This window comes from Rissa tridactyla, chromosome 2, assembly GCF_028500815.1.
Source record: "Rissa tridactyla isolate bRisTri1 chromosome 2, bRisTri1.patW.cur.20221130, whole genome shotgun sequence".
Taxonomy (NCBI): Eukaryota; Metazoa; Chordata; class Aves; order Charadriiformes; family Laridae; genus Rissa; species Rissa tridactyla.
Genome location: NC_071467.1, coordinates 26,255,434 through 26,278,469, shown reverse-complemented (window position 1 = coordinate 26,278,469; position 23,036 = coordinate 26,255,434). Strand labels below are relative to the sequence as shown.

At 47.7% G+C, this 23,036-nt stretch overlaps 1 protein-coding gene across 1 annotated transcript in view; it reads left to right on the top strand.

Annotated features, from left to right (window-relative positions):
- Window positions 1-2,373: 2,373 nt before the first annotated feature.
- LOC128906249 (neural-cadherin-like) overlaps window positions 2,374-23,036 on the top strand; it is a 61,875-nt gene continuing 41,212 nt past the window's right edge. Inside the window, exons 1-5 of the mRNA XM_054193264.1 lie at window positions 2,374-3,424; window positions 17,461-17,655; window positions 18,321-18,546; window positions 19,870-20,074; window positions 21,106-21,217. Coding sequence (XP_054049239.1) covers window positions 2,374-3,424; window positions 17,461-17,655; window positions 18,321-18,546; window positions 19,870-20,074; window positions 21,106-21,217 — 1,789 coding nt within the window. The remainder of the gene's footprint in view (window positions 3,425-17,460; window positions 17,656-18,320; window positions 18,547-19,869; window positions 20,075-21,105; window positions 21,218-23,036) is intronic.

The following is a 23,036-nucleotide window of genomic DNA, read 5'->3' as shown; positions in this document are numbered from 1 at the left end:
TAAAGCTGATTGAAACGGTTTCTGGCTTCCTTGAGCAAAGCTTCACTTCCAGCCCAGATACGTTACCACTGAAGTTACAACCCCCCTGCCTTGCTAACAGCCTCCTACTAAAACTAGCAAACCCGTGTTCAAAACAGCAAGAGGGAGTATTCCTAATTGAAAAAAATGTTAGCACGGTTTGACCAGCTGGATCCGGAGTCTTGGCAAAAGGCCGTTCCTCGGCTGTTGTTAGCGTCACCATGTGAAGGGAGACATTGCTGCTCCTGTTTGTTAGCAGGGATGGAAGACGCTGCTGGGACTCACACTTGCTTTGACAAGTAGTGGGGAGTGACTGGCATTGGAGCTGCCTGGCTTGGATTTACGCTGCCGTTGATCATGTTATAATCGGTGCGATGATTCCCACTCCTGGACTGTTTTAGCAGCAATCTAAGGTGTGCTTACCTAGCTCAGAAGGACCATTTCGGTGCACACTGTTCTTTTCACAAATGTCTTTCACCCACAGACTGAAATTTTAAATGCAATAGTTGGTGCAATTCATGTATTATGCTGAGACATGTTTTGCTCTTCCCCCTTCTGCCAAAAAAGCACCTTCCCTGAAGGAGCAGCAACTTGTATATGTACTCCTGGGAGGCCACGCTTCCAAGACAAGCCCAGCTCACACCATAAAAAATATGTCTTCCTGGTCACAACTATTTGCTGACCGTGGAGGTTAGTAAAGGTGATGCCCATCCATAACAAGGGCTGGAAGGAGGATCCAGGAAACTACAGGCCTGTCGGTCTGACCTCAGTGACGGGGAAGGTTATGGAACAGACCATCTTGAGTGCCATCACACGGCATGCACAGGACAACCAGGCAATCAGGCCCAGTCAGCATGGGTTTATGAAAGGCAGGTCCTGCTTGACTGACTTTTTCTCCTGTGACAGGGTGACCCGCTTAGTGGATGAGGGAAAGGCTGTGGACGTTTACCTGGACTTTAGTAAAGCCTTTGACACCATTTCCCCCAGCATTCTCCTGGAGAAACTGGCTGCTCATGGCTTGGATGGGTGTACTCTTTGCTGGGTGAAAAACTGGCTGGATGGCTGGGCTCAGAGAGTTGTGGTGAATGGAGTTAAATCCAGTTCGCAGCCGGTCACAAGTGGTGTTCCCCAGGGCTCAGTATTGGGTGTAGTTCTGTTTAATATCCTTATCAACACCTTGGATGAGGGGAAGGAGTGTCCCCTCAGTAAGTTTGCAGACAACACCAAGTTGGGCAGGAGCATTGATCTGCTTGAGGGTAGGAAGGCTCTACAGAGGGATCTGGACAGGCTGGATCCATGGGCCAAGGCCAATGGTATGAGGTTCAACAAAGCCAAGTGCTGGGTCCAGCTCTTGGGTCACAACAACCCCATGCAGCGCTACAGGCCTGGGGAAGAGTGGCTGGAAAGCTGCCCAGCAGAAAAGGACCTGGGAGTGTTGGTCGACAGACAGCTGAGCATGAGCCAGCAGTGTGCCCAGGTGGCCAAGAAGGTCAATAGCAGCCTGGCTTGTATCAGAAATAGCGTGGCCAGCAGGACTAGGGAAGTGATCATCCCCCTGCACTCGGCACTGGTGAGGCCCCACCTCGAGTACTGTGTTCAGTTTTGGGCCCCTCACTACAAGAGAGACATTGAGGTGCTGGAGCAAGAAGGGTGGTGAGGGGTCACCGGACGAAGCTGGTGAGGGGTCTGGAGCACAAGTCTTCTGAGGAGTGGCTGAGGGAACTGGGATTGTTCAGCCTGGAGAAAAGGAGGCTGAGGGGAGACCTTATTGCTCTCTACAACTACCTGAAAGAAGGCCGAAGCCAGGTGGGGGTTGATCTCTTCTCCCAAGTAACAGGCAATAGGACAAGAGGAAATGGCCTTCAAGTTAAACATGGGGAGGTTTAGGATGGATATTGGGAAAAATTTCTTCACAGAAAGAATTGTCAAGCACTGGAACAGGCTGCCCAGGGAAGTGATGGAGTCACCATCTCTGGGGGTATTTAAAAGACGGGTAGACGTGGTGCTTCGGGACATGGTTTAGTGGTGGTTTTGGCAGTGTTGGGTTAATGTTTGGACTTGATAATCTTAAAGGTCCCTTCCAACCTAGACGATTCTGTAATTCTATGATTTTTCAACAATTAAACTACCCCAAGGCCCTCTCACCTTTATGCCATAGCTTTTTTCCCCGTTTCTTTCACCGGTTGCTCTTTTAGCTTTAGTTTTCCTGCCCCCGTCCCCGCCCCGGCCTCTGAGTGGCGGGGGCGGCGGGGGGCGGGCGGTCTCTCCACGTGCCGTGGGTGTGCGCGGCGGATCGCGGGGCGGTGCGGTTCCGTGGGGCGCTCCGCTCCGCGCCGATCAGCTCCACTCGGCGGGATGGGCCGGGGGCGGCGGGGCGGCGGCGGCGGGCGGCTCCCGGTCCTCCTCCTGCTGCTGCTCTGCGGGGCGGCGGGGCCGGGGCGCGGCGGCGCTCCCCGCCCGCTCCGCTTCTGCGGCCAGGTGCCGGAGAACAGCCCGGCGGGGACGCGGGTGCGGGGCTTGCGGGTGCCGCTGCGGCGGCTGCTGGGCCCCGGGGAGCCGCCGGGGGAGTGGGCGCTGGAGGGCGACGGCGCATCCCGCTTCTCCCTCCAGCGGCGGGCGGGCGGCGGGCGGGGGCTGCTGCTGCTCCGCACCGCCGAGCGCCTGGACCGGGAGGCGCAGCCCGAGTACGGGCTCCGGCTGCGGCGGCGGCGGCGGGGGCGGGCGGGACGGTCCCCCCGGGAAGCGCTGCTGCGGGTCCGCGTCCTGGACCGCAACGACCACCGGCCCCGCCTGCCGCCGGCGCGGCAGCTGGAGGTGGACGAGCTGGCCCCGCTAGGCACGGAGGTGGCCCGGCTCCGCGCCTCGGATGGCGACGAGGGTCCCAACGCGCGTCTCACCTACCGCCCCTGGCCGCCGGGCGCCGGCAGCCGCCTGCTGTTCGTGGTGCCCCGCAGCGGGCAGGTGCTGACCGTGGGCTCGCTGCTGGGGCTGCGCCGGCTCCGCCTCTGCGTGGCGGCTCACGACCACGGCCGCCCGCGGCCGCTGCGCAGCCCCCCGCGCTGCCTGCGCCTGGCCGTGCGCGGGGGGCGGCCGGCGGCCGGCGGCGGCGGCGGGAGGCGGCGGCGAGCGCGATCGCTGCTGCCGCCGCCGCCTCCCGAGCGGCCGCCGGCACCGGGGTCCCGGCGCTACACGGCCCGGCTGCCCCCCGGGGCGCGGGTGGGCGACACCGTCTTCACCGTCCCGCCGAGCCGGGACCGGGCGGCGGGCGGCTGGTTCGAGCTGGCCTCTCCCGGCGCCGCCCCCGTGGCCGTCGACAGGGCGTCGGGGCGGCTGTACCTCCGGCGGGAGCTGCGAGCCGGCGGCCGGGCCGAGGTGCTGGTCAAGGTGCACCGCGGCGGCGGACGAGGTAGGGGGTGGGGATGGGACGGGACGGGACGGGCGGAGGGGATGGATGGGGGAGCGTCCCCCCGCGGCGCTGCCCCGGGTGGGGCGGGACGGGACGGGACGGGACGGGAGGGCCGCGAAATGGCCGTGCGGGGATGGAGGGTCGCCCGAGGGAAGGGGGACGCCGAACCGGCACGGCCTCGCCGGGCGCTTGTCACTCGGGGAGACGCGGCCGCGGGGATGCCGCCCTCCGTGGGGTGTGGGGAGCCGCGGGCGGCTGGGGGAGCTGCCCCCCAGGCTGGGTTTGGTGGCGTGGGGATGTGCTGGCTCTTCTCCAGTACCGAGAGAAGCTTCCACCTCTGAAGGAACACATGAAACGTGGATAATGGTGTGGTTTTTGGTTGACGGTGTGTTGGAAGGAGTTCCTGTCTCAGCGATTCACTTCTGTAGAACCGGAGGGGTCTGCTCATGGGGTAACAAGCAGTTAGAGGGGGGAGCACATCACAACAGACAGCCTGGGGAGTTGCCAGAGAGCCTCTTCTGTTCGCTGTGGTCCTCCCTGACCTGGGACGGGAGAGGTGACGTTGCCCTGGCAGAGCGCGCTTACAGACCTGCTGCTGCAGCCCACTGCGCTTGGAGATCCTTCTGTGACTGCTCACTGAACCCCTCTGAAATGGCGCTGGAAATCAGGCACAGCAATGGCAGAGCAGCGTGCGAGAAGGGAGAGAAGCTGTTGCAAAATAGATGTCAATGAGTTTAGGACAAGCAAAAACCCCCAAATTATCTGAAACTGGCATCCTAGGAGTTGGTGTAGAGAACTAAATGGAGATATCATTATACCACTGTGTAAATCCTCTATACATCAACAACTTTTATACTGCATACGGTTCTCCTAATAACACACCAAAGAGAATGGCTAGACTTGTTGAACTTTTTAAACAATGTTAAGCTGGTTTGGATTTATGTTATGGTTGGACTCGATGATCTGAAAGGTCCCTTCCAACCTAGACAATTCCAAGCTTGAGGTGCATTATGGCTACAAGAGGTGTCGTTTCCATGTGTTACTTTCATCTTATTCAGAGTAAGTTTTGTACTGTGTTTGTAACTGTGGCTCAGGTCTCTGATAACGTTACTGGTTATCATTTCCTTGGGGAAGTGGATTTTGGGGGTTTGGGATTTGTTTGGGTTTTTTTCTTAGATGTTTACAGCTTCACTATAGAGGGAATATTTACAGTTTCCTGTAAATGGTTTTTACAGCCTAATGCTCAGGAATTGCGAAGCATAGAGCTGGGAGGAAAACAAGTGTGTTGAGGGATGCTGGGGGCTGTGACCTTTACCATTGTGCACGGCATGCAGTCGGAGAATCCCAGAGCCGCCTGCCTGAGAAATGTATTCTTGCAGGAATGGGCTGTGTTGTGCAAGTGAGGAACATTTATCATAATAAAGAAGCTGCACAGTATTTCTAGGTACTAACTTTAGGCAAATCACCCGACGTTGAAAGTAGAACTTCCCATTCAAGCTAAAGATAGAGTTGGAAAGGTGACGTGTCGCTTGACTGTCTTGCTTGTTTATAATGAAAGCAAATAACCTTGTGAGCAGTGTTGTACAGATGATTAGTTGTGTTGTCCTCTCCAGTCTGGTGCTGCACAGCGTGTTTTTACCACTGTCCATGCACTGATAATGTATCGACAAGAGATGAGCCTCAGGGAGAAAGGAATTCGATGATCAAGTGGGACAAGGTCATTTAGACACTCCTTTAAGCTGCTTTGAAAATCAAAACTGTTCATAACCTTGTACAGTAATGAACTTGGGATCTTTTTCTAGCTGCTTATTTCACAGGAAGATGATGAAACGGTGGGAGGCTTTAAGCATCCATTTTTTTTCTCTGAAGAAAAGTGGTGAACTGTCTAAAGCCAAACAGAATTGCCTTTGATCTCCTCATTTCTCCCCACGCCTCTTGCATTAACAGTGGGTCACATAGTAATCAATGTTATGGAACATGTGCCAAACTTTTAATTCTCTCATTAATTGAAAAACAAAACTATTGGACCCTTATTAATTGCTGTCTCCCATGTAAAAGTCATGAATGGAAGTAGGTGCTGCTTCTCCAGTGAAGCCTGTGTCTTGGGGTTTTGTTTTGTTTTGTTTTTTTGAAGAAAAGCAAAGCTTTTTGGGCACTTATAAAAAGAATAATAAAAAAGGAGGTCAGATAGTAACTTAGAGCACTGTTCGTTGCATGTGTAGTCCTAGGAAGACGAGGTATTCATGTGCACAGTTGAAATACTGAAATAAACTGAGCATAGAGTACAATAACCTTGTGAATCCTACCCATTGCGCAGTAGCAGTTAGCGGCTTCTTTAGGAATCTGGCAGGTTGCCTCCCTCTCTCAAAGCCTTGCTGTTCTGGGCTCTGCACAGGCATAGTTGTGGGATTGGGACCTGGAGTTCAGACAAGACTCTTATCCAAAGCTATGAGCTGCAAACCCACCATTTCCTCATCCAGATTTTATTCTGGGACTCTTAACACCCTGGAAATACCAGCACCATCAGAGCAGCGCTGAGCGTGGAAGGGCTGGGGGTGGTGGGGAAGGGTTGTAGCTCCCTTTCCCTTCCAAGGCTGCCTCTGTTCATGCACCCTGCGAGCACCTACATAGGTTCTCATCCTTGTTACCGACTTACGCAACTATTTCCTCTTCCTCCACCTGCAGCCGTCCTTTCTGATGCTGGCGATACGTACTGGTGCACGCTGTGTAGAAGCTTCACGTTTAGGACTTTGTCTATCCTGTCTCAAACAGTGAAGGAACACAATTTCTTACCCCTGTTCTTCGACCCTAGCAGACTTTCAGCTCTGTTTTGTTCTTTTTTAATCTCAAGAGCCTGCCTTGAAGGGCTTATAGAGTGCATGCTGCGTTGGCTTGGAATAGTGAGACCCACTGGGTGATTTCCACGCTCCTGCAGATACAGCCCACAATGCTATCAAACTGAAAACACCCGTGGTAAGCAGTCACTCCATAATCTACAAGGGTTCTTTTTCTTTAATGACAAGAGAGACTCAAAAGAAAAAAGCACAGCGAGACGAATCTCTCCCCCTCCCGTATGTCTGCAACGCTCGGAAGAGTAAGCTTGAGGCTAGCAACACTTTAAGTGTGGGATGCCTCAAGACATCAACGAGAGGGAAACACCAGCAGTTAGTTTACGACTGAAAGGAATAAAACAGTTGCAAGGCTGTTCGGTATTTTCATGTTTGGGGAGTGAGATGGATCGCTCGTCCCCTGTTCTCTTTAAGGTGGGATAACAACTATTTACTGCTGTCACTGAATTCCAAGGAGATAGATAGATCTTAAATCTGGCCACGGAGGCTGCAGCATAGTGCTGTTCCTTGGGTGTAGTGTCTTGTGGCAGAATATGATCAGTATCAAACCCTTATGACTCAACTGGAAGCAAAGCACATTTTAAAAAGGCATCTGTCAAATCTTGAAATTCCTGAAAATACAGCCTAGACCGCACAAGGAGAGATTACGTCGTTTGAGTCCCTTGCACTTTCTTAAGAAACTTCTACCAGGATGCCTACTGGGAAGGGAAAACCTTTCAATCCACATAATACAGCTTCTGTAAAAACTAGCAAGTAATCCATATACATTGCTGGCTATCATTTCAAATCAAGATATACCTTAGGGTTTGGGGTTTGTTTTTGTTTTTGTTTTTTTTTATGGAGCCAGAAATGGCCCATTGCTTCCTGGCACCCCCTGGCATTTTTAGAACAAAATAAATCTGACTCCAGAAACAGAAATCTGACCTGGCAATCAGGTCTGGAGATCATACTATATGCTACGGGGATTTTTTTGTTGTTTTTTTTCCCCCTCCTGGTATCGGACTGATTAAAACCATCTGTGGATACCATTGCTATGCCTTCAAATTCAGGTGCCGACAGAGAAAAAGGTTGCTTCACTTAAACCGTGAAACCATGTTAATGGCCAGGGATCATTAGACAAAACAGCAAGCTCCAGGATGAAGGTTATTGTGTTACCCTGTCTGTATGTATCTTTGGAAGAATCTTACTTTAAAAAAAAATTGATGTAAAAATATATTATGACCTGGAGGCAATAAATAAGTGGTAAGAATGTCTGATAAATCTGTAGCTGAGAAACCAACAAAAAGCTTAAAAACTGAAGAGTTTATGTTACAAGTATTCTTAGTAAGGTAGATAAGAAGCTATTTCAATGATGAGAAAGCCTTTATCATAACAAGTTAAAGAGAAAAGCACTAGGAGACCTTAAAATAGAATATTCTGCCCTTTCTTCTTATTGTTAACAGCTTAAATCCTTTTATACAGCCTTTGATTTAATATTTCTGAGTTTTCATTGCATTACAACAGCAGGAAGGCATTTAAAAATCTGTTTTAGACCCAGATCAAAGCTGCACCGTTCCAGAAATATCCCTGCGTGCTCTCGGCGTTGTCTCACGCTCCAAGAGCCCCGTGGGCTGCGCGGCAGGGTTTAATTGTCGTGTACCAGCAGGAGCGGGCTGGTCTGCGGCTGCCTTTTCACACCGGCGTTACACACGGGAAGCGCAAAATTCCCGCACACCACATTTGCACAGGCAGTTTGTTCACATAAGCAGACGTGCATGTGGCACTCTCGCTTGGGTATGCGACTCTGAAGTCGAATTGAACTTGCTGCCGTTCGCACGTCTCCGCTGGGCTTTGAAAGCTGTCCTGGCTGGAGAGCGGTGCCGGCTCCTCAGCGAGCATCGGTGTTTCCTTGCTAGAGCAACCAGAGCCCGGCTAGGGCGAAACTCATCAGTACTGGAGTTTCAGCCTGAGCGGTGAGGTTGGCATGCTGGTGGAAACTGTCCAGAATTTAAGAGAAAATTAAGCAGAAAGTTTAAGAAAAGCCTTCAAAAGTTTGAACTTAGGAAACAGGCTGATGGAAAGGACTTGGGGTTTGGAAAGAAGTTTGTGTGCTCAAAGCATGTTCACAGGAACAGCTCTTGTTATGTAAACCCTCAGCAAGCAACTTTTTATTTTAAAACCATTTGAACAAGCCTCAAGAGAAGACTTACTTATGTTAAAGGGCAATGCTGACACAAGAACCTGTAGCATTTCTGCAGAAGGACTGGGGCTGGAAGCGAGGTGATTCCTAACCACTGGAGCAACCAGATTCTGCCTCTCAGGAAGAGGGTCTTTTATGCCCCGCACAAACTACTTTAAACTTAATGAGTGCCACTTTAATGAGGCAGATTAGGTGCTGTGTTGTGTTGGACATCAGGAAGGCGGAGACAGCGATTGGGAGCTTCTCCAGTCGTAGGTGCCTTGAAGGATGTTGGGTTTCTTTAATGGTGACGACATGCAGTGCTTAGTTTTTCCAACATGCAGGTTGATCAGTAGGCATGTCATGATGAAGTTCAATGCTCTTTACATTCGTGCTGCCCTTGCAAAAATGTTCATGAACCCTCCTAGAATTTGTGACTATACATTTTGAGCCTCATTTTTGTTGGCAGATAAGAGACTTTGCAGGTCATTTCACTTCAGTGGTGTAAGTAGAGCCTTGTTTCTCTTACTGAGGTGTGCTGTACCGCACAAATGTCTGTTTTGTCTGTATCGCTTCACCTGCCTTGTGACATACTGATGGGAGCGTGGAAGATGGAAGTTGTGAGAGATGGAAACAAAACCAAAGAACACGCCTCTCCATCCTATTAACAGTAAAAGCTGAATGATCTGCAAATAGAAGCAACTTTTTCATGCCAAGATAGCAGCTGTGACTTACAGCACTTTCCTTCTTTAAAAAAAGAAGAAATAAAATCCCCCAAATGTCCGCTGTGGTGCTGACTCCTCAGCTATTCTTACTATGTTGGCATGGTCTGGCTGCTGAACAGACTTCTTCACCAACTGACATGCCTGCAAATAATTATGGGTTGTGTGGCATTTAATAGCTCCTTTTAATGGTGTTAGTAGGCTGTTAACATGGCAAGCTGTAGTAAAAAACTTGTTTTATGAAGAATCCTATCATCTGGAAGCTTTTGAGATCCTGTAATTAATTGTACTTCACGCCTTCTCTGCGGTCCTGTGAAGGGTTTCTAATCCTTGTGGTTGTGTGGTAATGGGCAACTGTTGGCAGATAGTGTAGATTTAAGGCTTGAGGCAAAGATGCTACTTCTGTAATCACGGGTCTGACAGTGCTTCAGAGCCTTCCTCTTGAGACAAAAAAACCCACTGAAACATTTTAGAAACTAGAGGATGACACCACAGTCAGGCTTTAAAGAGTAGGGCAGGATGATGTGGTAGCAGAAAAGATATGACGGATTTTGCAGTCCTGTTCCTGTATCTGCCTGAAGCTTTTCCTGTGGTGTACGGGCATCTGCCTGTGGAGATGTCCTTGCTGACCAACAAATGCCGTGGGTGTCTCAGATATTCCGTGTAGCTTGGAGATGGAGATACTCACCGTAGCTTTGCATTCACGCAGAAAGTGAATTATCTGAAGACTCGTCTTTGCTGCCCGTGTGTGCAGTAGCATCTGCAATTGCCTTTTAGCTCTGATGGTCTCACTGGCTAAGCCTACAGGTAGTACTGAGGTAAGTGAGACCTTGCCTCCTAAAATTGGAGGAGTGGTGCATGAATAGAAAATGTGTCCAAGTCCTTGTATATACTGAGAAATATGTAATGAAAATAATGCAAAGCAATCTCTGCAGGCTGGTCTGACGAGCTTGCTGGCTGTAATTAACCAAGAAGGGAAAACCGAAACCCACTGACGTAGCTTTAGATGAGGTGGTCAGGACAGTCACGTTGCCCAGCTGTTCTGTGGCTGTGGGCTGCTCCTCCACAAGCTAATGTCATGGTTTGTGGGCTTCCAAGGGAGTAGAGAGACCTATTTCTGTAACTGGGATAGTGAGGATATTACCCTGCCTTCAAGACATGGCCCTCACTACTTAGTCCGACAGAGTCTGGTTGGTGCGCTAGTGTGTTACAAGGGGATATCATACCCCCAAGCATGGGATCCAAACCTTAGGAGTATTTGTGGGAAATCAAATCTGTTAATTAACAGAAATTTCACCCTCAGGCATCTCTCATTAGTGTTTGTGGTGGAGCTGACCCATCATTTTCATGACAGCATTTGGGATGCCCATCTTCTGGCCAGTTGCTCACTTTCATAGAGCTTGTAGGAACAAATTTTCCACCAGATTCAAAAGTCACTTGGGCAAGTGAGAGGGGGCGCAGTGGACAAATTGGGTAAATATCACTTCTTTACACTAAAAGCATTTCTAAAAGTCATAATGATCTCTGGTTAAAGATTACTTACTACTATAAGACATTTTGTTGGAAGTTTAAATGCCCTTAAATAGATTATTCCTATGTGTACTTTAGTTTTGGGGAAATTTCTGAAAGGCACAAAAGTACACATGGAAGAGTTTTCATGAGGCATGTCCATATGTATTTTAATTTTATTTCAAATTCCATATTTTTCTGCAGTGTTTGTAGGATACTGCGTAGTGCATGAGGACTGGATTGCAGGTGCTTTGAGGACAGGGATGTGTAAGAGTTTGTTTATGAGATACTTAACAGAGTGACCCAATCTTGCCTGATCCTCCGGTAGTACTGGAGTACATGTGACTGACCATAACTACAAAACAAAGACTGTAATATTCAAAATCAGCTTGAATTTTAAAATTCTTTGTCATTAGTCAAGGGTAGTGATTGGAAACTGAGGCACCAGTGTGTCTTGCAACCATAGGGCATCTGCTTATGAAAAGGACTGATGAACTGGCATTTGTGGTTTGTGAGGTGGTTTATGTGAAGCCGTCTTAAAAATCTGAGTGAGAAAAGTGAAAAGTGCTTGAAAACAAAAAAAGGAAAAACCCCCCAAACCCCCAAGAAAAATACCAATCAAAACCAAAGAGACATTTCATCTAATATCATGCCAGTATGAGATGACAGTAAGGAAAATTGGTTGTCTATGGCTTTTGAGGGGCATAAAAGTTGCTTTTCAGTGCTTCAGCCATCACACCTGTGGTTTAAATAACCGAGCTGGATAGTTTCACCCCATTTCTATCCCTGTTGGCTTGCACAGGTGTCAGTGATGACTGGCATCCCACCTCGATGTCCTATTTCAGGCTGGGTACTTAGGAAACGTCTTTGCATACCATGCTGTCTCTTACATTCAAATGATTGCCAGAGGGGATATAAGTAAAACATAAACTACCATTTTTTATGCACATTTTTCACTTCTCAGCTTCCCAACATTAGTCCCGTCAAACCCACATCAGTCAGTGCAGCTCTGATCCTCATCTCGGCAAAAGAAAATGACTTCTATCATTTTCCTCCTTCCGTTAAGGAGGAAAATAAATGATTAAAGGAACACGTAATTGGTAAAAGCTTGCAAGAATAGCCACTTCCAGTTTAAAATGCCTTTCCAGTTCCTTCTTTGCTTTCGTGCTCTTGTCCAAGGATGGTGCAGGTGAATCTGCTCTGATCTGCTGAAGTGTGTTTAACCCTCAAAGACAGAAAGTTATCAGCTCTTCATTGCCTGGGTGGCCATGTGGTGAGTTCCTCCATCCTTGCACTTGCTATGTCCTAACCCTTTTACTTAGGTTCCTCTTGGCTGGTTGACATTCCTTTCATGCCATCCCTGACATCCCTTTCTTATGTGTAAACAAGGGGTAGAGCTGAAGCCTTGGGGATATACTGGTATTTCAAGCAAAACCAGCCTCTTAATATTCTCTCCTAGATTGATCATACCAAGACTCTCTTCCAAATGCGTGGTGCAGAGGCCAGGTGGTTTATCCTCTTGATAGTCTTGTTTCACAGGCTGTAGAGCCTGGTTTACTGATTATTTCCTTCCTTTCAGTGGATGATTCATATTGACAAAATGGGTGAGCTCTAACATCAGTGGGTGATGTTGCGTCTTGATTTAATAGGATGCTGCGGTTTTGTCAGTGGAACAAAATAAAGCACTATTGATTTCAGAGGCTTGATCTTTTAATGCCTTTGCAGTTATGACAGTTGAAAAACCAATGCATTGCTGGGAAAAAAACCCTACTTTATCAGGACTGTCTTTGTTTCACCGACTCGCTTCAAGTCAATGCAATAATTTTCCATAGTATTTGATTGTCATGTGTCTGTAGCACCTTAAAATTCTTGAGTTTCTCTCACCTGGTGTCAGCGTTTAAAGAGGAGACAGCTACCAGAACAGAAATGTTTGTACTCCTGAGTAGCGAAGGCCCAAAGTGTTGCTTCTCAACAGCTTTTTCTGAATGATGGTGCAGAACAGTGCTGTTTGACTGGCCTCTGGTTAGTCTCTAGTGCCTGTTCAACACTGCTTTTTTTATAGGGTTTGGGACTTGCTGCAACTTAGACCTGACCTATATAACAATCTTTTTTTCATAGAATCATTTAGGTTGGAAAAGACCCTTAATATCATCAAGTCCAACTGTTAACCTAACACCGCCAAGTCCACCATGAAACCATGTCCCTCAGCACCACACCTGCATGGCTTTTATATACCTCCAGGGATGGTGACTCCAACCACTTCCCTGGGCAGCCTGTTCCAATGCTTGACAACCCTTTCAGTGAAGAAATTTTTCCTAATACCCAATCCAAACCTCCTCTGGCACAACTTTAGGCCGTTCCCTCTTGTCCTGTCACTTGTTGCTTGGGAGAGGAGACAGACCCTAACCTCATGACTTCCATTCACTCCCTGCCAGAATTAGAGCTCTGATGTCTGTATGCAGATAACCCGGGCTGCTTTGTGAGTACACTTTCAGGTTACTTCAGTTTAAGTTTTGTTTACTTGCACAGAGAGAACAGCTCTGGTGCTTCAAGCCTTAAAAGCAGAAATAAATGCTGAGGGGCTGAAGGGGTGAGCCAGGTCTCAGCTGCAGAAAGATGTTCCACCTGATATCTGAAGTTTATTACCCCCTGCTGCTGCACTACAGCCCTCCAGGTTTGGCCTCATCCTGTGCTTTTCCTTTCATGTACTGTCTGTTTCTGGAGTGGCATTAGCTCCTTCCCTCACTCCTTACCTTTAAGCGAACAGCAAGGGAAAACACAAGGTCCAAAGAATGTTTATGCTAGAAATTCCCTCAGGCTGCCGGGGAACGAGTGGCATGTGAACATGTAAGCTTCAGAAATCAATGAGATGCAAAAGCTGAAGGGCAGGGGGATTAAAGTGTGATGGAAAGGATTTAACAGTCTTGCTGGTACCATGCCCCTGCCTAGAGGCAGGCTTTGCTATAACAAAGTGATTGCTGGCAGATATTTGTCTAGTCAGGTCTTAAAGATCTCATTGATGGATGATATTGTACCTCTCCAGCAGCTATCAAGTGCTCCATTATCCTTATGATTCAAAAATTGCTGGGGGATTCCCCTCCCTCCTGCCCCACTCCTGTCCCGCACCCTCCTTCTCCAAGACCTAACGTATTTATTTTGGGAAGTTTTTTACTTTTTGTTTTGTGGGGCAGGGAACAGCTGACTGACTTCATACACCGATCCTTCGGCATCTTATAGCACTGTTAGCATGTCCCTTGCAGTCTCCTGAAAATCCTTTCATGACAAGCCATGTTTTCTGGTGGTGTTCTTTGCTCTTCTCTGGACACTTTCCAGCTGGTCCACATCTTTCTTGAAATCCAGTCCCCAGAACTTTAGTTCACTGGAACAGATTACCCAGGGAGATTGTGGAGTTTCCCTCCTTGGAGATATTCAAAAGCCATCTGGACACGGTCCTGAGCAACCGGCTGTAGGTGGCCCTGCTTGAGCAGGGCAGTTGGACCAGATGACCTCCAGGGATCCCTGCCAACCTTAGCCATCCCGTGAGTCTGTGATCTGAGGCTTTGCTAGTGTCAGAATTTTACCAAGGTTCAGTGAGGGTTGAACATGAGCCAGCAGAGTGCCCAGGTGGCCAAGAAGGCCAACAGCTGCCTGGCTTGTATCAGAAATAGTGTGGCCAGGAGGACTAGGGAAGTGATCACCCCCCTCTACCCAGCACTGGTGTGAGGCCTCACCTCAAATACCGTGTTCGGTTTTGGGCCTCTCTCAACAAGAAAGACATTGAAGTGCTGGAGCGTGTCCAGAGAAGAGCAACAGAGATGGTGAGGGGTCTGGAGCACAAGTCTTCTGAGGAGCGGCTGAGGGAGCTGGGGTTGTTCAGCCTGGAGAAAAGGAGGCTGAGGGGAGACCTTGTCGCTCTCTACAACTACCTGAAAGGAGCCTGTAGCGAGGTGGGGATTGGTCTCTTCCCCCAAGTAGCAAGTGACAGGACAAGAGGAAACGGCCTCAAGGTTTATACTCTATATTAGGAAAAATTTCTTCATGGAAAGTGTTATTGAGCACTGGAACAGGCTTCCCCTGGAAGTGGCTGAGTCACCGTCCCTGGAGGTATTTAAAAGACGGGGAGACGTGGTGCTTAGGGACATGGTTTAGTGGTGGACTTGGCAGTGTTAGTTAATGTTTGGGCTTGATGATCCTAAGGGTCTTTTCCAACCTAAATGATTCTCTGATTCTATGAATCTATTTAAATACACATTTCAGAGAGGAGGGAGGTGAAGTTTTTGTAAAAGTCCAGGAAATGGTTGTTAACTTGAACAAGACGAATATTTTCCCTGACATGGTGCCCTGAACTCAGTGAAATTTATTCCCTTCTCTGCCTTTTTTAAAGCATAAAGCTCTGGTTTAGGGCTGACATTTTGGCATGGTGGTGGTTTTAACGATTTGTACAGCAGGATGAGTACTTCGTTGTTGGGTGGATCACCCACATGGGACAATATTAAGGAATAAGCCGTATAATTTTACTTTTTTGAAATCATTCTCTGGGTTTCACTAAATGGGAAAAACGCCCGATTAGATATTCATCTCCACAGAAATTAGAAGTGCCTGAATTAGACCAGTGAATGAACAAAAATATTTTTTAATGCCATGTGCTTACAAGTTTTCATTCCGTTACTTGGCCATAGCAAAATGACACTGTCTGTAGCTGGGTTAATTAAGGCATGCATTTCTCAGCCCTCCCTCTCGGGTATGGATAAAATACTGACTGGCAGAGCTGCTTTGTGAGCCACTGGCTCGTGCTGAGCGTTGTGCCTCATGTTACACTGATCAATACAGAGGAAAAATTCCTAGAGGAGCATGTTTAACAAATGTTCCTATGTATGCAATGTTGGTACATTAGAAAACCAGAAACCATACAATCTAAGAATTTCCTCTAGCTGAAGAAAACATGTCTTAAATTATTTTAAATACTTTAAAAAACCCACAAAACTTCAATGAAGTCCTTTCCCTCCTGGGAATGATTACCTCTGGTAAATTTGTCCAGCACATATTTTTACTGCAGGGTAAGGCTGCTTGTAAATAGAGGTCTTGCATGTCAGCAGATGTCTCTATCTGTGGGTAGTCTTTTATTTAGTATCAGATCCCCGAGGTCTACAGTTAAAATTTGTTTGGAATTTCTAGCTTACTTCTTGCCTTTGGTGCTGGTTTTGTCCACATGCTGCTGTTCTCTTCCACCCTCTGTGAAATGTGACCCTCCTGGAGGCAGAAATCAAGGGTTTCCTGTATAAGCCATAAGTACGCCTGGCTGGGTGTTTCTTTTGGTGGTGGTATAGCCCTTAACAGACCTCAGTGCAGTTCGTTCAAATGTGTAATCATATTTTATAAGGCGGACAATGTGCATTTCTCGTATGTACTGTTCTACTTCCCCCCCTTTCTACATTTAGTTTCATTTTTTTTATTATTTGAACTTATTGTATATATTCAATAACATATTCATTCTGATTTGAAGTCAAATCTCAAGGCCACCTCTGGAACACAGATGCACTTAGGAAAATTTCTTCAAGAAGCTCATATGTATCTTTAGCATCTGTTATCAAGTTGCTGTGAGTTCAAAAGGTTTGAATTTAGGTCTCCCAAGAGGTAAAAATACTATGATTAAATCTCTACAGGTTCTTTGCAGTAGGAGGTTCCTTCTCTTTCTTCTCTGTGGTTTCTTCTGCATGTCGGGGGTTCACCCCTTTTCTTGGGCTGGCAGTAGCGGTGGCCTAGCCACCCTGGGAGCAGATCTGGGGTGATCCCAGGAGCTGTCCCATTGATGGTCAACCCTGCTACTTGAACGCCCTTGGACCGTGCTACGGGTCAGAGACCAGAGGGGATCTAGGTCGGATACTCAGTGGTGTGGGTCCTTCCAGGCTGCTCCCAAGTCTGACAGTCCAAGGTTAGACATCTGCCATCATCTGCACCCATTGGTTTAGGTATCGGAGTTCGCTTCTTAGCCACAAAATTACACAGGCGCAGTCAATGTTTTCTCCCGGTTTTCTCCAGGGATTCAGGTAGAGGTGCTTGCTGCCAATGCCAGATCCTCCATGCCCAGTAGGGAGCAGTTTGTGCTGAGCTTCCCCTCCCGGGAGACAGGGCTGGCTCTCTCCCTGCAGCTGCTGCCTGACCTGCCCCTTCCCTTGCCTCTCCCTGCAAAAGCAAAGCCCAGGGCTTTGTCCTGGGGCAGTTCCGTGTCAAAGCTGGTGTTTCACTCACCTAAGATGCAACCAGACAGGATGCTGGGGGCAGAAGGGGAATGCACCTCTGCCTTTCCTTGAATATCCAGTGGTTTGAGAAAATGACACAAGTTAGTCCTAAAGCAGGGAGAATTTTAGGGAGTTTTGGTTGCTTACCACTTCCACTGATTTTTAAGAGAAGTATTTTAATAAGCCCTAAACCTGATCTGGTAAAACTGGCAGCATTTTTGCTGAATTTGTTGAAAATAAAAAGGCCAAATTTCACCTGAGTCTGGATAAGTGCGCACTTAAAACTGTGTTATGGCAAGTGGTGTAACTGACACAGTATTTAATGTGCATATCTAACTAATTAAAAGCTATTATTGAAAGTATTTTTCATTAGTTGTTAACTGCACTTAATGCACGTCCAGCTGCCAAAGTCAGGATCTGTACTGAATGTTTTGTGCACGCGATAGGATGGATGTGATGGGCAATTTGGTTTGTTTACAGATACCAATGGATAAGGTCTTAAACATTCCCGACAACAGTTTGTGAAAAAGCTGTCTATAAATCTGTGCATCTTTTGCAGATAATGACTGGTACCTCTGCCACGTGACACTCCTTGCCCCAGAAGAGGAACTTCTGTGTTGGGGCATGTACCCATACCCCTACCTGGCACGTGTCGATCCCGAGGCCCGAAAAGGCACTCTCATCTACCAGCTGGTCGCATATTACAGCAACAATGAAAACACCAGTGCTGGCATAACTTACACACTCGTTGCAGGTAGGTCTATTCTGAAAAAAATGGTAAAATTCTGTTAAGTTGCAGATTTTTCTTAACAATTTCCCATTTTATCATTTCACTGGTAGATTTCTTTTTTCCCTTGGGGAATCCTTAATGATATAGCACGTACAGCAAATAGAAACTAGAGGTGCTTTAAGTAAAAGAGTTATGTAGATTGTAATCTTTCTTGCTGCCACTTTCTTTGCTTTACTTCTATTTTGAAATCGATTGCAGCCTTACCGTTAGCTTAAGGCTCCATTTCTCACCCTTTCTCATCTCTTTCGCACTGCACCAGTCAACAGGACACGGTGTGAGTGCACAACTGGAGAGGAACAAAGAAGTGCGTGCAAGGACATAGGCAGATGATTTGAGGATACCTTACCTTAAAATAGTGAAGATGCAAAGAAGAAATTCTTTCCTGTGAGGGTGGTGAGGCACTGGAACAGGTTGCCCAGAGAAGCTGTGGATGCCCCATCCCTGGAAGTGTTCAAGGCCAGGCTGGATGGGGCTTTGAGCAACCTGGTCTAGTGGGAGGTGTCCCTGCCCATGGCAGGGGGGTTGGAACTAGGTGATCTTTAAGGTCCCTTCCAACCCGAACCATTCTATGATTCTATGATTCTTGCAGTGGGGCATTTTTCAGACCAGCTTTGTGCATACACTTATAGGTGGTGAAGAGCGATTCCAAGTAGATAAGGATACTGGCATTATCATGACGACTGGCTTGCCTTTGACGTGGAACAAGGAGTATGTGGTTACTGTGGAAGCCACCGATGAGTATGGCAACAAAAGCCCCTACGCCTCTGTTTCCATCCTGGCGGGCTCCCGGCCTCCGCAGTTCACTAACATGTCCTACAGTGTGTTTGTCCCTGAAAATACTCCGGCAGGAGAAAAGTAAGTAGAACTTTGTTAGGTGAGCTCCCTCCCTGCAGTCTAAGAGGAACTTCACAGAACACAATAAAGTGAAAATTTTGTGTTGTTGCTTCTCAGGGTTATGTGTATGTGTTAGCCTATTACACTTTAAAAATAGTGTTCTGTTTTCTAAAAGAAATGATGGCTTTTCTGGTGTTTGAGAGTCTCCAGTGTGGCACATGGTGCAGTCTGGGCTACCAGACTTCTGCTGAAATTATTATTTTATTGCTCTTGTGGTCTTATTGCATTGCATTGTGTATTAAAGCAGCCAAACTCCTGGCTACGCATCTCCTGGAGCACTTCAGATATAACTGAAATCTTGAAAAATGCTGTCTTTTAATTAACCAGATTTGGAGTTGTTTGTATCCAGCTTGACTTGTATTTAATTTTTTAGAAAGGCAAGTCGTTGCCAGACTCTTGTGATAACAACACCCGCGTGAAGTGCAAATAGATCCAGCTAAGTCTCCAAGGGGCTCTGCCGTTGCGTGAAGAGTAGCTAAGCCACGGTGGGGAGATGCTGCCGAGCTGGCTCTGGTTTTATTGTCACTCTTCAGCTGCTTGAGAGCAGTGTGGGCTTTTCAGGCTCCAAGTAGCAGGTGGAGCAGTGCCACAGGGCCTTGAAGGAGTAGGAAACCTCAAGATTAGCTGATGAAGTAGGAAAAATTGCTGGAGATGTGCCACTTGCTCCTTAAAAGAGCCTGAATGGGAGGAGGAGGGAAATTTGTCTCCTTCCCTGGAGCTTTCGCTGAGATGTGCTTAAAGTATATTGTCACGCTGGCCAGAGACTGCTGTGAGAGGTGGAGCTTTAAAGCGTAAGTCACAGTAGGGAGGCAAACATTTATTTTACGTCCTGACAAGGGGGGCAGCAGGGTCTGGAAAGGCCCTGTGCTTCACGGGTTTCCCATCCATCTCTGAACCAGTTCCTTTTCTGAACATACAGCTTCAAAGAAAGTCAAAAATATAGTAGCTCAGTTATCACTGTAACTGAAGCTAAACCAGTTACTGCTGTCAAGTATTTAGAAGGGTACAAAAAGGAAGAAAAAGATGTTTTCACGTTAGTAGGAGGTTGAAATGGATTGTTATTCCAACCTTGCTATGTCAGGGGATCGGTTTGGTGAGAGAAGAGAGAGCAGGAGGGCTCCCTGTAGCACGGGGATTTCCAGTCTGAATACAAAGCTGAGCCAGCATTGACAGGGAGAGAGCAATTCACCTTTTGTCATCCCCATCTTCCTCTTCTAGGTGCTCAGGAGACAGCTTTTCTTGTTGTTGTTTTGAAGCAAAGGGTTATTCTCTCATTCTTTACAGAGTCGCAGTTGTCGAGGCTGTTTCTTTCCAGAGCCAACCTCTTTCCTACACCCTGCTGACGAACCCCAGCGGGCTCTTCAGGGTGAGGCAGGAGAGCGGAGAGCTCAGCCTCACCCACCCCGTGGACTACGAGAGTGAGCACCACCTCTACCACCTCCTCCTGAAAGCCGTGGAAGTTGAGAGCACTCTTAGCAGTGTGACTGAGGTACGTGGGTCGCTTGACTTCCTACCCACTCCCTCTGCAATCTTCGTTACCTCGTTAGTGGGACCAGTTACACACAGGGGTAGCCTAGAAAACTCATGAAGGTGCTCTTGAGGGAGGAGGCCTTAAGGTGCAGGCAGAGGGCTGGTCTCTGTGCTGCGTTCAGATCTAGGCTCTGTGAAATGTCCCCTCGTGGCCAAGAAGGCCAATGGCATCCTGGGGTGCATCAAGAAGAGTGTGGCCAGCAGGTCGAGGGAGGTCATCCTCCCCCTCTACTCTGCCCTGGTGAGGCCGCACCTGGAGTACTGTGTCCAGTTCTGGGCTCCCCAGTTCAAGAGGGACAGGGAACTGCTGGAGAGGGTGCAGCAAAGGGCTACCAAGACGATTAGGGGACTGGAACACCCCTCTCATGAAGAAAGGCTGAGGGATTTGGGTCTCTTCAGTCTGGAAAAAAGACGGCTGAGGGGGGATCTTATCAACACTTATAAATACTTAAAGGGTGGGTGTCAGGAGGATGGGGCCAGGCTCTTTTCAGTGGTGCCCGGGGACAGGACAAGAGGTAATGGGCACAAACTTGAGCATAGGAAGTTCCACCTAAACATGAGGAGGAACTTCTTTACTTTGAGGGTGGCAGAGCCCTGGCACAGGCTGCCCAGAGAGGTGGTGGAGTCTCCGTCTCTGGAGACATTCAAAACCCGCCTGGACGCGTTCCTGTGCCACCTGCTGTAGGTGACCCTGCTCTGGTAGGGGGGTTGGACTAGATGATCTCCAGAGGTCCCTTCCAACCCCTATCATTCTGTGATTCTGTGAAATGCCTCTTGTTATTTCTCTTTGGCTTTGCCTCCTGTCTGCTTGGAACTGAAGGAGATAATACTTCTCTGTGTTACAGTAGTGTGAGGAAAAGTTTAACATCGGAGATGCAAGAATGGGACAGCAGCAAAAGCAATGACTGCCCAGGCAGTGTCCAGAATGAGGTGCCAGTTCCCCTAAGTGTAGAAACTAAAATTCCCTCTTGACATGTCCTTTTGTTTCAGGTCATGGTCCATATCACTGACGAAAATGACTGTTCTCCCGAATTCCAGCACTCCATTTACAGCAGGGAGAACATTCCCGAAACCATTCCTGTTGGCACATCTCTACTGCAAGGTGAGGACCATCCTGGTGCCTTTTGTTTCAGTCTTGCCATGGACCTGCCAATTTGTGTTACACGTTCATGTTCTTACTGTGAGGAAGTGCCAGCTCTTCCACAGTGGACACTGGCTTTGTAAGGTGCGGATGGTAGCTTTCCTGGAGGTCTGTAGGTGGCTTTTAGGTATCCTGGAAGTAGACTTGGGAGTGTCTTCCGGTGAGGACCACCATGCTGGGTCACATAGCTGTGCCCAAGGAGGGACCTCGGGGTATCCCAAGAGCAGTTAAGGCAGCTGACAGGCAGTGACTTTACTGGATTGTTGTAACTTGTTTCCTTTAAATCTTGTGGCTGTCTTTTAACTCAGCTTGGTCATCTTTTTGTGTCCTGGAAGCAACTGCAACTAGGTTTTTTTTTCTTAATGTGTTAAGAAAAAAACCAGTTTTTTAAATGGGCAGCTAATTTTATCAAATAGGTATTAACACTGTATAATTGACGTACAAAGTGTTAAAGGAGAAACCTTTGGAAAACCTGTGAACTTTCATATTTGTGGTTGTAGCTTACCAGTCATTGTTCCAAGTTTGTTGTGTTTAAAATGGCCACATACCACTTGCACGTAAACCCCGAGTGCACAGATGACATTTTTAGAGGCTAGGATAGTATCCTGATGAAAGATTAAAGCTGTTGGAAATAATTTGAAGCCTCGAATTCCAATCAAAACTTCAAGGTCACTCTCAAAATACTGTGGTTGCATAAATAAGGATTGAACTTGAATGATGCTGCGTCTTGTGTCTCAGTCTAGGGAGTCCAACAGACAAGGAATTAAAGTCCATTCTCCAACCTGTTTTACTGGTGTCGGTTAAATGCCTTCAAAGATGTTTTGAGATCTGACATAGTCTGTCACGATATGAGATATGCCACAGATGTGTTCTGCCTGAAACTGGGAGAACGCTTACAGGCTCACTGTCTGTATTCAAACTGGAAGTAGAGGCAGGTACTGGGATAATAACGGGAACATGGGCTGAGACCTCAAGGGGTTGTGAAGCATGTGAGAAATGGGTGAGTGCCAAGGCAAGACTTAGCAAAAATTAATATGTCTAAGATGTGTCTTTTGAAGACAACGATGTAAATTTCGGGTATTCGAAGTTGAACGCATGCAGGATGGAGTGGTGATAAGAAGCTTAGCTTCCCTTGTGTAGCCACATGCTGATAACAGGGCTGCAGGGTCTGCTTTCTCTAAACACTTATCGAGGGAGTTCAGAGCTTCCTGTGGCTCGTTTTTTGGTTTAATTGCTCTTGGGAAGAAATAAGTTGATTGGAACAATCAGCTCCTAAAAATTCCTAAGCGTGTGGCTTTCGTTAAAAAGATGAATGTTCTTCTCCCCAGGAGACTTGTAAAGTTGATCAAAATTCACTCAGTTGAGGGGGAGAAAAGTATGCCCCATGTCCAAAGCAAGCAGAACAGCAAAGCTGTACAGGAAGGTTCGCAATTGCATCCTGTTTGGTTGTCTTGCCATATGGGGTACATTTCAAGAGAAAGAGCGTTCTTAAAAAAGAAAATGCGAGGTGGGAGAATGGCAACAGTCAGTGAGAATGGGCAGGTGAACGCTCATGGGGTGTTGAAGGGCTGAGCAGCGTTGGTAGTGGCTGCAACGAAGCGGTATGTGCAGTCACCTGTACCCTGTGCCGGGTTGAGTGTTGTGCCACTAACGCCGACTGACAAAGCAAGTATCATCTCAGGGGGGAAAAAAAAAAGCAAAAAAAAAAGCAGCTCTTGCCCTGGCTATAGCTCCATCCCTGGGTGGGATGTTTGCAACCTCTGGATGTCCCACAAACAAA